At 35.7% G+C, this 14,421-nt stretch overlaps 1 protein-coding gene across 1 annotated transcript in view; it reads right to left on the reverse strand.

Moving 5' to 3' along the window:
• LOC145667021 (zinc metalloproteinase nas-15-like) overlaps positions 1–9,588 on the reverse strand; it is a 77,168-nt gene extending 67,580 nt beyond the window's left edge. The window contains exons 1-2 of the mRNA XM_081734711.1: positions 9,243–9,588; positions 1,946–2,006 (exon numbers count right to left, since the gene is read on the reverse strand). Of these exons, the coding sequence (XP_081590837.1) occupies positions 1,946–2,006; positions 9,243–9,518 (337 nt within the window). The 5' untranslated portion in view covers positions 9,519–9,588. The remainder of the gene's footprint in view (positions 1–1,945; positions 2,007–9,242) is intronic.
• Positions 9,589–14,421: the final 4,833 nt, after the last annotated feature.

Raw genomic sequence — 14,421 nt, forward strand, 5'->3', positions numbered from 1 at the left:
TCCGCAAATAGGATGTACACAAGGACTCCAAACTATGCTTATCAGTTCATTTTACTACAGTAAAAAACTACGTTAAGACATCATCTTCTCACTCTTCTTGCTAAAATGTTACATCCCACCCAGAAAGGTTACTAGTTCTTTAGGTCAGACAGACAGCTTCGATGTCTCTTTTAAATAACCTTTCATGGAATCTCAGTGGTACTGACTCTGCATGGGCTCACAACTGCTCGGGGCGACGTAGTTAGGCTAGGGCCCTCCGAATGGCTCCAGTAGAAAAGTTACATCCCACCCCATTAGTTACTAGTTCAGTGTTTTTATGCAATATTGAGAACAAACTCAAGATAAGTAGCTAGAATACAAAGAGCATTTATTTTTCATTGTTATTGCATTTGTTCTTTTATGCATGAAATTGTTGACTCTTGTCTCCTTAACTGGGTTTAATTTGAAAGTTTACCACAGCTTTTAAAAATGGTAGGTTCTCCTAATGTAAATAACTTAGCCTTTTGGCTTTCATACAATCATTTAGAAGTAGATTGGAGAAACCTACTTTGTTCTCTTGAATGCGATCCCCCAGGGATAGGCCGATCATGATATTGTGAAGGAAATTATCTATGATGTCGTTACTTTGGAAACATCCCTTTGCCACCAGCCTTTAGATAAGAAATTCATTGAACTTAGTAAAATTATTAGTCAGTAATTCCTGTTTTAAGTTGAAATTTGCTACAGACAAGCTTTTTTTTTTTTTTTTTTTTTTTTTAACAGCATTCTTGATACTTGAATGGGGCGTCTCTTCTTCATAGAACAGTAGCAAGCGTCCTTATTGTCAACATTACATCGACATTCCAAGTGAATGAAAACCACAAAAAACGATGCTTTTGGAAGGATTGAGACTAATGATGAGGAAGTGCGTTTGAAGCTAAAGTGTCCGACGAGAGGTCCAAGGCTCTAGCAGAAGTGCTACGAAGACGACCACTAAATTCTCCGCAGTAGATGGAATAGACATGATGGGTATGTAGAGGAGACCCGTGTAACCCTGAGCCATCCGGAGGGTCCTAGCCTAACTACGTCGCCCCGAGCAGTTGTGATCCCATGCAGAGTCAGTACCACTGAGATTCCATGAAAGGTTATTTAAAAGAGACATCGAAGCTGTCTGTCTGATCTAAACTCTGGAAGTCCAGATAACGAGATGCAGAAAGCAATGCTGAAGTAATCACTTATGACGAGGTACTATGCTTGAGTACCTTTCCTCTCATTCTCTTTATTTTTGATCCTTCTTATTTGTTTTCTTAAACTTTGTAACTGTTTCACTTAGGAAGCGAAGCAATAGATCCCAGTAATAGTGTAAATGTATCAGTTCAAAACTCCAAACTTGTAAATTGAGACGAATTGCAGGGCTGACAACTTCTAGTTGCACAGTATTATCCCTCTCTGCCCTTCGAGATAAATTTTCGAAAAAATCAATATTTTAAAAACCTACTCAGATAATGAACTGTTATCATACAAAAGATTATTTCAATCAATAAAACACTTTTTACTTGGTGATGAAGTTTCGGAAGTGTTCATAAAGAAAAAAAAAATGTACGTACGTACAATAGTGGAAAGTATTTTCAGCCATTTTTTTTTTTTATTGGAATCGAGATCAGTGTAGTCAGATCAAAACCATTTTTGGGTTCGGTATCGATCCGTTATCAGATCTTCATATATGTTATGAGAGTAAATTAATTCCAGAACAGGCGCCTACGGAAGAAATGCAAAATAAGCTTTGAACTATTTCTTTCCCTTTTATATTCTATCATTCACGTTGCAAAAAAAAAAAATGAATGAATTAGTCGAGTTACTACTTTCCCATTGAGTCTCTTAGTTTCAACACCACCTCACTTTGACACAGTTTGATAGCAACAACACAAGGGATACAAATGAATAACAAGACTTTAGTATTACTTACCTAAACTCTCTGCATTCTTGAAGTCCTGTGGAGTGAGAGGTTCTCCTGGAACATTTTTCTCCTGCAAAAATAAAAATTTAAAATATTTTTAGAAAATATTCTTTTAGGTTAAATATCTTTTCTCAAAAAAAAAAAAATAATAAAATAAAATAAAAAAATAAAAAATAAAAAAAATAAAAAAAAATAAAAATGGACGTAATTTATATCTTGTATTTAGTAGACTATAAGCAAATTCTTAGCAACTAATTCAATGAAAAAGTAGAAATAAAATCTAAGAAAATTTTCAGAAGAGTGTAATTACCATATTGCTGACGGCACAGAAATAATAATACAAAAGTTAAGATGCAGATAAAAACGTATCGTGAAAAAACTAACACTCATGCCACTGGAAAACGGGTTCCATGCTTTAAAAAATAATTTGTAATTGCACTTCACGTACTAATTTGAAGATACTGACTTCAATGGCCGCGAGGTTACGAGAAAAGTGACATTGGAGTTGGAATATTTATATTTACTTATATCTCAACTTTGAGAAAACATATCATCAGACATGTATGTTTAAAAATATTTCAAAAAACTCCACTGGATTCAGGATCTTCAAATTAGTATAAAAGAACGCAATGAGGAGTGCATCCAAGGGTGATAGGCTAAAAAGGAAACGAATGGTTAATGAAGGTGAATGTTAATAAAAATAATAGAATGAAAATGTGGAAGGAAATATGACAATCCCGATAAAATCTATGGACACAATGTTGTTCATCACAAATTTACTTGGTCTGGAATCGAACCAGGGACTACTAACCGACAGTGCCCCAAGAAGAAATTTAGATTTTCGGTTTCGCCACATATACAACCGGTTTCGCCGGTTTCGTCACATGTACTTTCGAATATCTGTTTTTTCCTCTATGAAATGTATATTAGGCCTAGATTCTGTCTCACATTCCGAAATCTTTATAACTTGTGTTTTTAAGTTTCTTTTTTTTAACGATTCCTAGTTATTTTAATTTTCCTCGAATGTACTGCTTCAAGTACTACTTATTACTGACGAAAGAAAATCGAACATTTCTTGAACAATTTTTCCTCCATGTCATTATTCGTATATTGGTATTTCGCAAATTAAAACAAGGCCCTATATTTTCAAATTCTAAAACCGCTGTCAAGATAGTAAACCAGTATTATGTAATAGTATTCTGTTATATTTAAAATGTACTACACTAATGGATAATTTGATTGAAAATTTAATTGCAACTGAATAATTACATTAATTTAGTTGCATTACCAATTCCAACTGTAATGAGTTGTTCAACTAATTAGCTAAGTTTTCATATTTCACTTATTTCTGCACATCATTATCAAATGAAACAGTAGGAGTAATTATCTCTTAACTAGTACAATTTAATACCACACGAAGTTACTCATGCACCATTTGTTTATTAGCTTTATTCAATATATATGGGGTAGTTTCGTGTCACGATACGCACACCTGCGAAAAGTATTCTATGCAATTGATTCTATGTGACCGTAAACACGCATTAGCTCCCTGCGTGAACGTTAACCTGTGCCCACGTGACGACAAAATAATGAAATGACATTTCCATATTATAGTATAATTTAGAATGTCCAACAGTGATAACGGAGAAATTAAAAGAGACAGAAAAGCGAAACTTTTCTCGAAGCAACTAGAAAAAGAACACCTACCCGTGTATTGACGAACATCACCAGATGAACAGTGTTGCCAACCCAAAAAAAATGTTTTTCTAAATCGAATGACCTAAATTGGATATCATCATTGTAAGCAACACTGAAAATAATAATAATAAAAAAAGAGATGGTAAACGAAGATAAGTGTGTTGCACAGTTTGTGAGAAATAACGTAAAACGTGTTGATGCAAACACAGTTGGCATACACAGGAAGTGAGGTACTTAAATTGAATATTGACAAGAACTGTTTACGCTGACTCCAAGTCTAGAAGGATCCATTGAACAGTGTTGCTATTAACAGAATAAAAAGTTGGGTTTGGAAAAGGACAATAACACGGAAAAGATCACTAGTGCAGTATGGTTTAAAACCTCTAATGCAAAGCGGTGGAGCATGAGAAGCAGTACTGTGGTTATGTGAAATCGATAAGTCAGGTACTGACTGAAATACTGTATTCAGTAACTTGTTAAAGCTGAGAAGTGTGGTTTGTAAAAGATGGCCATGCTGCGTACACCAACGACGTTTGCATTTAACCATGTTTCATGTTTTTTCTCGAAAAGTTTGCAGCACTGATTTGTGTTTAACATTTCTTTTGTCTTTATTTTTATTGTTGCTTGCAATGATGATACCCAATTTAGATCATTCGATGTACAAAAACATAACTTTCTATTGGGTTGGCAACACTGTTCATCCGGTAATTTTCATTAATACACGGGCAGGTGTCTTCCTTTCTCTAGTTGCTTCGTGTAAAGATTCTTGGTGTGACGATAGTTTCTCTGTCTTTTTTGGTTTCTTTGTTATCGCGGTTATATATTATAATGTGGAAACATCATTTCATTATTTTGTTGTCGGCACGGGTTAACGTTCTCGTAGAAAGCTGCTATTTCACCAATGCGTGTTTGCGGTCAGATAGAATACATTTTGCGGGTGTGCATATCGTAACACGAAATTAACTTATGTAAGGGACAACCCTTACATAAGGACAACCCTTACTTACCCTTACACAACCCTTACTGTAACAATATATATATATACTAACCAGTCAAAATATCATGACAATCCACTACTTCGTTGGGTTGACATAGTTGGGTAATCATTGGGCTGACGTAAGAGCCACAGGCACACAGCACAAGAAAAATGTGTCAGACGGTGACAGGGATCTTACTCGATAGTGCGTATAATAACGTCTATTGAGACAGTTCCATCATCTCTTCCCAATTTCACCAAATTAGTCTCAAACGTTTGTACATGCAAAATTGGCGTTTGTGCATACAAAACTAGCGTTTGTGTGCAAAGCAATTTTAAGATAGTCAAAAATAAATTTGGGGCACATCCGCCGATCGACGTCAAAATGGTCTTAACCGTTACTGAATCGTTTATGGACGTTTATGCACAACAGAAAGTGTGAGATGTTGAAGTATCTAGTTTAGGCGCCAGCCCTCCTTACAATGCCAATTGGCACCACAATTATCTTAATCGTTAGTGCACCGTTTGTGTGCGAAAGGAAGTGGGAGATTTTGGCGTATTTCTATTTGCGCACTAGCTTCCCCAAATCTACAAATTGGCGCCATAATTGTTTCGGTTAGGTTTTCGGCTCTTGGATCTAGCCTAGAACCACTGGGATGATTGGAGTCAAAATTGCAGTATCCATAGCTCTCTGGACTACGTTTAAAAGCTATAAAAAGGAATAAACATATATATTTATAAATACAAAGGGGGGCAAGAAGCATACTCTATAAAATTTGTCATAATGAGACACTGTCTCCATGAAGCTCAGAAAAACAACGTAATATTTCAATTTTTCCATTTGGCGGGAGCAGACAGGGCATACTCTCCATGGTTCGTCTGTTGAGTCTAGCATAGAATGAGTGGGATGACTGGAACACTTGCAGAACACATATTTTTTTGTACTATAATAATAATAATAATAATAATAATAATAATAATAATAATAATAATAATAATAATAATAATAATAATAATAATAGTAATAATAATAATAATAATAATAATAATAATAATAATAATAATAAACTTACCTATTTGTATATACAAGGGGAACAGGGAGCGTAATCCATAAGATTTGTGGGATTGGAACACAGCATTACGTGGGGGAATATGCTCTCCCTGCTCTCGCCGAAAAGAAATTTATTTATTTATTTATTTATTTAGAAGAAGAAAAGTACACGAGTTTTGCAAATTATCTACAATGAATCTCCAATTATATAATTTATTTGAAATATTATTAAATGTTAACACCACAGAAAATGAAAAAAAAAATACATGTAAATACAGAAAAATAATATACTGTCTTCAAGTATGGCAAACCTTTTTTCAGTGTATGAAGCTCTTCGGAGTTCCAGAAAACACTCTACCCCGGTAATCTAAGATTCCATACGCCCAATATAATTATACATCTTTAAGTAATGGTTGAAGATTAAAATTTTTAAAATTATTTTAAGAGTAAATTTGAATTCTTAGGAATACATTTTGAAATTATTTTATTTTTCTGAGCGTCATGAAGAGTAAATTCTTCATTTTTTGGACAACTTTTATATGATATGTTTGGGAACCGGTCAAAACCCCCACAGCCAAAACACCCACACTCAAGAAATGTCAAAACGCCCACACAAACGGTCATAACCCCCACACAAATGGACAAATCTCCCAAACACACGATCGGTCATAACCCCCACAGCCAAAACCCCCACACTCAAGAAATGTCAAAACGCCCACACGATCGGTCATAACCCCCACACAAATGGACAAATCTCCCAAATACACGAACGGTCATAACCCCCACAGCCAAAACCCCCACACTGGTAATCGGTCATAACCTCCAACGGTCATAACTCCCACACAAATGGACAAAACAGCCACACATAACAACGGTCACAATCCCCACATAAATGGACAAAACCCCCACACAAATGGACAAAACTCCCACACAATCGGTCAAATCTCCCACACTCTGAAATGATCCTGGTTGTATGTCTTGCCCTTGTACTTTTTAATAACATTTTTTATTCCACTTAAACCGATGTTGCAACTATTCTTCTTGCACTGTTTTGTAATGACATAAATACTTACGTGGGCGTCGTAAAGAGCCGCAACAAAGACGTGCAATCACGATATTTTCAGAGTGTGGGAGATTTGTCCGATTGTGTGGGGTTTTTGTCCATTTGTGTGGGGGTTTTGTCCATTTATGTGGAGGTTGTGACATTTGCTATGTGTGGGAGTTTTGACCGATCGTGTGGGCGTTTTGACTTTTCTTGAGTGCGGGGGTTTTGGCTGTGGGGGTTTTGACCGTTCGTGCGTTTGGAGGATTTGTCCATTTGTGTGGGGGTTATGACCGATCGTGTGGGCGTTTTGACATTTCTTGAGTGTGGGGGTTTTGGCTGTGGGGGTTTTGACCGTTCGTGCGTTTGGGGGATTTGTCCATTTGTGTGGGAGTTATGACCGATCTTGTGGGCGTTTTGACATTTCTTGAGTGTGGGAGTTTTGGCTGTGGGGGGTTTTGACCTAGACCCATATGTTTCCCATCCCTTTGTATATGTAAATAATAGGTGTATTATTATTAGTTTATTTCAAGTTGTAGATCGAAAAGGCATTGATCCTAGAAATTAGGTTCCAAATGTTCCAGTCCTTCTATACAAGAACCAAGGGCTGAATCATGGCATTACATGGAGGAATACACCCCGTTTTCTCTCGACAAATAAGAAAAGGAAAATTAAAAAATAAATGTTTTGTTTTCAGAGCTTCATGGAGAGCGAATTCTGCAAGTTATGTTTCATTACAGCAAATTTTATAAAGTGTGCCCCTGCTCCCTCTGGATATGTAAATGGATAACTCGCATTGTTTTGTTCTCAATCATAGATCAAAGAGTTATAGATATTGCGAGTTTGGCTCCAATCTTTCTAGACTAAACCCAAAAGGTAAAACATAACCTAACCCATCAGTGAAAATTGGAAGGTGGTACTCAAAAGACACGCCAAAATCTTACACTCCCCTTTTTACACAAATAAGGTTTTTTTGTTGCATAAACGTGCACAAACAATGCATTAATGATTGAGATCATTTTAACGCCAATCAGTTGTGGTGGAGGGCTGCCGATAGAACAGCCTCCCCAAATTCATTTTTGAATATCTTAAAATTGCTTAGTACACAAACGCCAGTTTTGCGTGCATTATCGTGTACGTACAAACGATGCGCAAACGTTTGAGACTATTTTGGTGAAATTCGGAAGAAGTAGGGGGTTGTCTAAATGGACGGAACTTTTTTAGAATGGAGTAAAAAGGTGATATTTCAGAGTTTTATAGCGGCCAGATTCTGATGACCAGACGGTTGGGAACGAGCATCTCGGAAATAGCGTGACTTGTCAGCTCTTCCAAAGCTGCCGTGGTTAGTGTATTCCAAAGGTGGGAAAGGGATAGTAATTATTTCCTCTCTCCTTTGGGGTAAAATTTTATATATAAAAAGAAATAAATTGGAAAGATGTTCCAAGTAACTACCTATTTTTGTCTCAAGTTGTCTCTGTCCACAAAAGAGATTGTGTGTGATAATGAAATTTACAAAAATTTGATACTCATTTTTTCTACTCAGTAGGTTGTATTTGAACTTGGTAATATTGATCACATACATAATAATATTCATCATCACGCTATTTATAATATAAATTTTGACACCCTCGATTAATTATTTTGCTGTCTTCAAATGTCGTTCGAACGATTAACTATAAGCGTTTACTTTTAACCCTTTGACTACCAACGGAATACATGTGTCCCATGCGAATAATTCAAACATCGTTGGAAATTTATTTTAGAAAATTCTAAAAAAAAAAAAAAAAACACACGTTGTTTTCCCATCGGTTCAGATGTGACCAGGACACTGTGTTTAATTTCCAGAACTGTGTACAGATATCAGGAATATCCCACATTGAAGGAGTCGTACGTGTACACTCATGTCCAAAATGATTGTCGCATATCTATAACTGTCTTCTTGTAAGAATATAATTTGATAATGATTTTGCAAGGTACTTTTAATACTGATACTATGTGATAATCGGGAAATTTATATTTGTGATAAAGTTTCATAGGAAAAGAACGATAAATACGAAAATTAGAATGAGTAAAACAAAATGTTGCTAAATGGACAAGAAAGTTTTATTTTCGTTTTATTGTTCTTATTTATTGCTCTTTTGACATGAAATTTGCCACATACATGTCTTTGCCGATTATACACATACTAACATTATAAGAAATACCGGTCGAATTCGTTATCAAATTATATTTATACAACAACATGTTTATAGACATGCGACAATAATTTAGGACCTGAGTGTACATATAAAAGTATATTCACATTTAGAAAAAAATGGTAGTCAAAGGGTTAAAGGAAAGAAAACACCTATGATAATTTAGGAAAAAACTGTAACTCAAACTAATATTTAAAGGTGGCTGAAATTTCAAATTTTGCAACCGCTATCGCCAGTTTGTTGGCTAGTGAGAGTAGCTCCTAACTTTTACTGTATCTATTAAACTCTACTAATAAACAAACGATTTTTTTTAAAAAAATATATATAATGATATTTTTTGTTACCTCTTCACCATTTCCAAGCGGAATATCGCCTCCTTCTAAATCGTTGAGCATATCATTGTCGTCGGCTACCAAATTAACTTCATCACTACCAACTCTGTCGTCGTACGAAAACGGCTCATCATCTACTTGCTGCTGGAAGTTGTATTCCGAATCTATTAACGGATTTACTTCCGGATACATTCCGTTTATCCTGAATGCTAAACATAACGACAATATACCAAAAAACAAATTAAAATAAACCACTCCTATACGTTGTAGAGAAATAGCTAGAGCCATTGATAAAATGTTCTGCCCTCTTTGGCGTTTATGGTCAGTGCTCAACGACCTGTTTAAAGTGTGGGCAGAAGGGCTATTAGCGAAAGAGTTATGATGTACCTCGGGTGAAGGTCTCCTTTATTTGGTTATACTTGGCAGGTGTATTCTGATCTGATTACAAAAGTAAATAAATGAAAAAAAAAAATCAAGTGTAATGCCTGTCCTTGACACTGACACAACATTTCAACCTTTTCCTCCTTGTTTCTAGAAATCGCTTGGCAAAGCGTACAGTAACCCTGCTCTCTTTTGTTCGTAAATTCCCGCTGTGATATCCCGTATCTTAGCAACTTAAATAAAACTCACGTATATACAATGCAAATATACGTATCACAATATCTAACCACGAAAAAAAAAGGGGGAAAACGTGCGGGTGGTTTTGACACAACACATTGATTTAACCTTTTAATGAGTTTTTAACGATGTAGTAATCATTGTAATAGGTGTACGTATTCTCAAATGGTTATTTCTTTCAGTAAATGGGGAAAAAGTTACAACGTATTAGGAAATATCAATTTATACTAATAAACTGATGTGCTATAGTTCGCGAAAGATGTTCCTGGAAAAATGACTTACACGCAACTGAGCAGGGGCACACACACACACGAGGAGGGGTTCAGCGGGTCCGGACCCCCCCCTCAAAAAAAACTTCGTAACTCAACATACATTTGTACATTTTTTCAATAAAACTATACTTGTTTAACAGCGAAATGACTGATGTAGCATGAAAATTTGATCTTACACTTTATCTGTATTCTTTCTCCTATAAAAACAATCTAGTTCCATCATCTTTATTTTCTAAAAACATAGGTGGACGTGTTTTACAATTACTTATAGTCTTTTAGAGTGCAGAATAATACCCGTTCAATACTAGAGAGACGTAGTGGCTTGTAATATTGGACTCCTCACTAAAGTTTGGACCTTACCCTACAAAAATTTGTGGGTGCGCGCCTGCAACTGTGCAATAGGTGATCAGTGCGGCTATAGACTATTAACGCCGCACACAGAGAAATATTATAACTTAAAGATACTCGAAATTCCATCACCTCAGAAAGTAAAGCTTGCCACAGGACAATACTCCAATGTGTCCATACAATACAATACAATCCAAATATTTCAGTTCTATCATATATGATCCTGCTTTCTATTATCCCTGATCTTCGCCTATCCAAAAATTTGTGGTTCATCTTCGAAAGTTGCAAACTCGAGTAATCCGAGTTTCTATTTTTGGAAGCGGTATTTTCCTGTTGAGAAAAAAAGCCCAAAGAGTAGTTTGGATCCCACTTTAATCAGCGAACTCTGTCTCATAGAGTTTCCATGCTGAAAGCGGATATTAAGACTACAATTACTTAACCTATGAAACTACTCTTTTTCCAGGGACTTTCTTTTCAATATTCTGTACTCGTATGGTACATTTTCCTCCTAAACTTAGACAAATTGATTTGACTATTCCTATATATTGGCTGACATGTTGATAAAGCTTTTGAAACTTTAACTGGAAACCTAATCGGGGAAGGACCATTAGTAAGACCAAGCGTAAATGGAAGGAAAATATTAAGTCGGATCTCGCAGAAATAGGAACACAAAGTAGAAGCCAGATCTAGTTGGTCAATGGAACTTTTTTTGTGACTGCGGCGTTGAACCTTCGGGTTCATAGGTCAAAGAGTTAGTTGATTAAAGCGTTACCTTTTTTTAAAGTTCATTGGATGACTGAATATTAAAGGAGCGATTAATGTACCAACTCAGTTTTTACTTCCCTAAGGACTCGTTACATTTTGTCTTACATTGATTTTTTCCTCAAAAATAAAAAATAAAATCAAGGACACTAGCTAAATATAGGTGATACGAGTTCACAAGAACTAATTTGATTTGGATCAAACTTCACATTATGGTGAAATTTGACCTGCTATTTAAGAGTAGGATGTTTTATGAAGTGCATACTTTCAGTCTCCAAATAAACAGCTATCAAATGTGGAATGTTGAGTAGTGAAATTTTTGCAAAACAATTTTAGTGAAGATTTGTTTGAAAAATTTGAAAAAAGATAACCTTATTCCGCAATTGGGAAACTTATACTAGTAACATGCATAAAATAAGATAATAGTTAAGATTTTTCTTTCAAAACCACTCTGTTTAGGTTGTTCGCGACATTTAATTGAAATGGGTAGAAACATTTCTGCGAAGCTAACAAACGCCTCTAAAAAAATAACCTGATGGCCCCAAGTAGCGTAGTCCTAACGCTCTCGCCTTTGATGAGAGCGGTCCCAGGTTCGATTCCCGGTGGGGACACTCGGTCGAAAAAGTGTAAAAGCTTTTCCATTCCAGCCATTCTGAGTAAGTTTTTTTTTTCATTCGCAACAAGAAAATACCAGGATGGTACTTAACATACAGGTCTCAGGACTCTTCCTTCCTTCCGCAATCCTTTCTTCCTTCCCTTTCTTTGGATACCGTGATTGCCAAGGAACGTCGTCCCTCATACGTGACGGGCTAACATGGCCATAAATGCTTCTTAAAAGTCCCAGAAATCAAAATCCTAATTCTAAATATAACCTGAAAATACAAACAATAACAAAACTGATACTAAACTATGATTTCGCATGACCAGAGATATAATAATAATAATAATAATAATAATAATAATAATAATAATAATAATAATAATAATAATAATAATAATAATAATAATAATAATAATAATAATTCAGAAATGGAAGAATGAATCATGCCTAAAATGGTAGATAGCCAGAGGTCAATCACTAAATAATCATATTCAAAGGAAACTTAGAAACAAGTATGCACTGTCCTAGTAAGTATTTATTCAAGCGTCTTGTCAGCAAGGGAGCCAATTCTGGGGGGGCCGAGGGGACCCGGGCCCCCCAAAGTTCATGCGGGTCCTGTCATTGTATTTATAAATTTACAATATTTGGCATAATTTAAATGTAATTTGTCTTAAAATCCTCATATATGCTTTCTGCAACTGAATGCCCCCCCCCCTCAAATTTACAGAGAAATCGGCGCCCTTGCTTGTCAGGTGCACAAAATCTATCCCTATAGCTCTCTGCAGCAATAACTTGAAGTCTGAGACGTTGAAATAGCAGAAGTTATAAACTAACACAACACTGAATTGACTATCTACTTACAATAGTTAATTGAAAATTAATTTCTAGCAATTGCCTTCATCGTTTGACTGTCAGTAATGGGCAAACTTTTTGTTTAGGAGGGGACCAAAGAAAAAAGAAAAAAAACTTTCGGCGGGTCATTTTACAAAAGTTTTATAATTCTGCCTCTATTAATGACTGAAGTTTCTCATAATCTGGATCGAATGGAGTGCATTGACTTTCAACAGAACTGAAGTTAAATGCTCATATGTCAATCTGCTTCCAATACAACTTTTTCGACTTAACATTAATTTTTTTTTTCTTTCGCCACCTAATCGCCCTCAGGGGGATCAAGGGGCGAGTTGCCTCCTGATTTCTGAAAGATGTTTAGTTCTCGTAAATATGTGTCAAAATATAATAATTTGCTCTCAAAAATATAGTATTTAATATATTTTATCCCAAAAACTAGAGTATTATAGTTTATTTAGAACTAGCATCGATTACCCGCTTCGCTGGTTTAAAATTAAAAGAAAGTAAATAAATGCACAACCCCTATCTCATGTGATAGGTACACATGGGGAAGAAAGTATTTGACAGTTGACAAATGTTCTTTTGCCAACAAGTCTGGAACAAATGAATTAATTTGGATCTATTTGTTGCTATCCTTACAGTAGTTATAACTAGCATGGGTTGAAATGAAAATTTAAATGCACAACTCCGTATCTCATGTGTGTAGTACCCGTGAAATATATGTTTTCGTTTTAAATGTCATGGATTTAAACAGCATCGGAAAGATCATTGATCATCTCGGCGACCCCGAAAACCATGGATTCGACACTAATATTGGTAATTTTCGATCGGTTATATGCCCCTCCCCCATGTTGCGGGCCATGGCATCGGAAGTGTCACTCTTCATCTAAGCGACCCAGGAAACTATAAATTCGACACTGATAGTGGCCATTTTCGATCATTTATATATATATATATATATATATATATATATATATATATATATATATCTTTCTCCCCCAAGTGGCGGGGCTGATTTTGAATTAAACCGGATCAGAAATGTCATTGTTTATCTGAATGATCCCGAAAACTATGGATTAGACACTAATATTGGTTATTTTAGATTATTATTATATATAACTCCCCCTCCTCCGTGCTGCGGAACACGGCATCAGAATTGCCACTGTTAATCTCAGCTACTTCTAAAACTATGGATTCGACACTAATATTAGTCATTTTCGATCATTTTAAATGTTTATCCCCTTCCCCTACGTTGTACCCTCCCTTCCCCAACCATCAGAGCTGAATTTGTATAAAAACAGCATCAGAAGTCTCATTGTTTCTCTCATCGACCCCGTAAACTATGGATTCAACACTAATATCGGTCATTTTTGATCATTTTAAAATTTCTCTCCCTCTCCCTCCCCCTACATTGCATCGTGAAAGTGAATAGCCTAAAGTAATCCCTGTCCCAAAACTCATGTATGTTGAAAATTTGATTAAGATCGGTCGGGTGGTTCAAGAGTGATGAAGTCACAAAGGCAGTCATTTTAATTTTACATATATATCCCTCCCCTCCCCCTCCCCCTCCCCCTCCCCTAGGTTGGCTCGTCAAAGTGAAACGATTAAAAGAAACCAAGGCCAGACCCTCATATATGTTGAAAATTTGATCGAGATTGGTTGGGTGGTTCAAAAATTATTAAGTTTTATTAGTTTTTAATTATACTTCCCGCTCCCCTTCCCCTTCCCTAGAATCTACCGT

This window comes from Thermobia domestica, chromosome 1 (genome assembly GCF_964235325.1).
Source record: "Thermobia domestica chromosome 1, izTheDome1.hap1.1, whole genome shotgun sequence".
Taxonomy (NCBI): Eukaryota; Metazoa; Arthropoda; class Insecta; order Zygentoma; family Lepismatidae; genus Thermobia; species Thermobia domestica.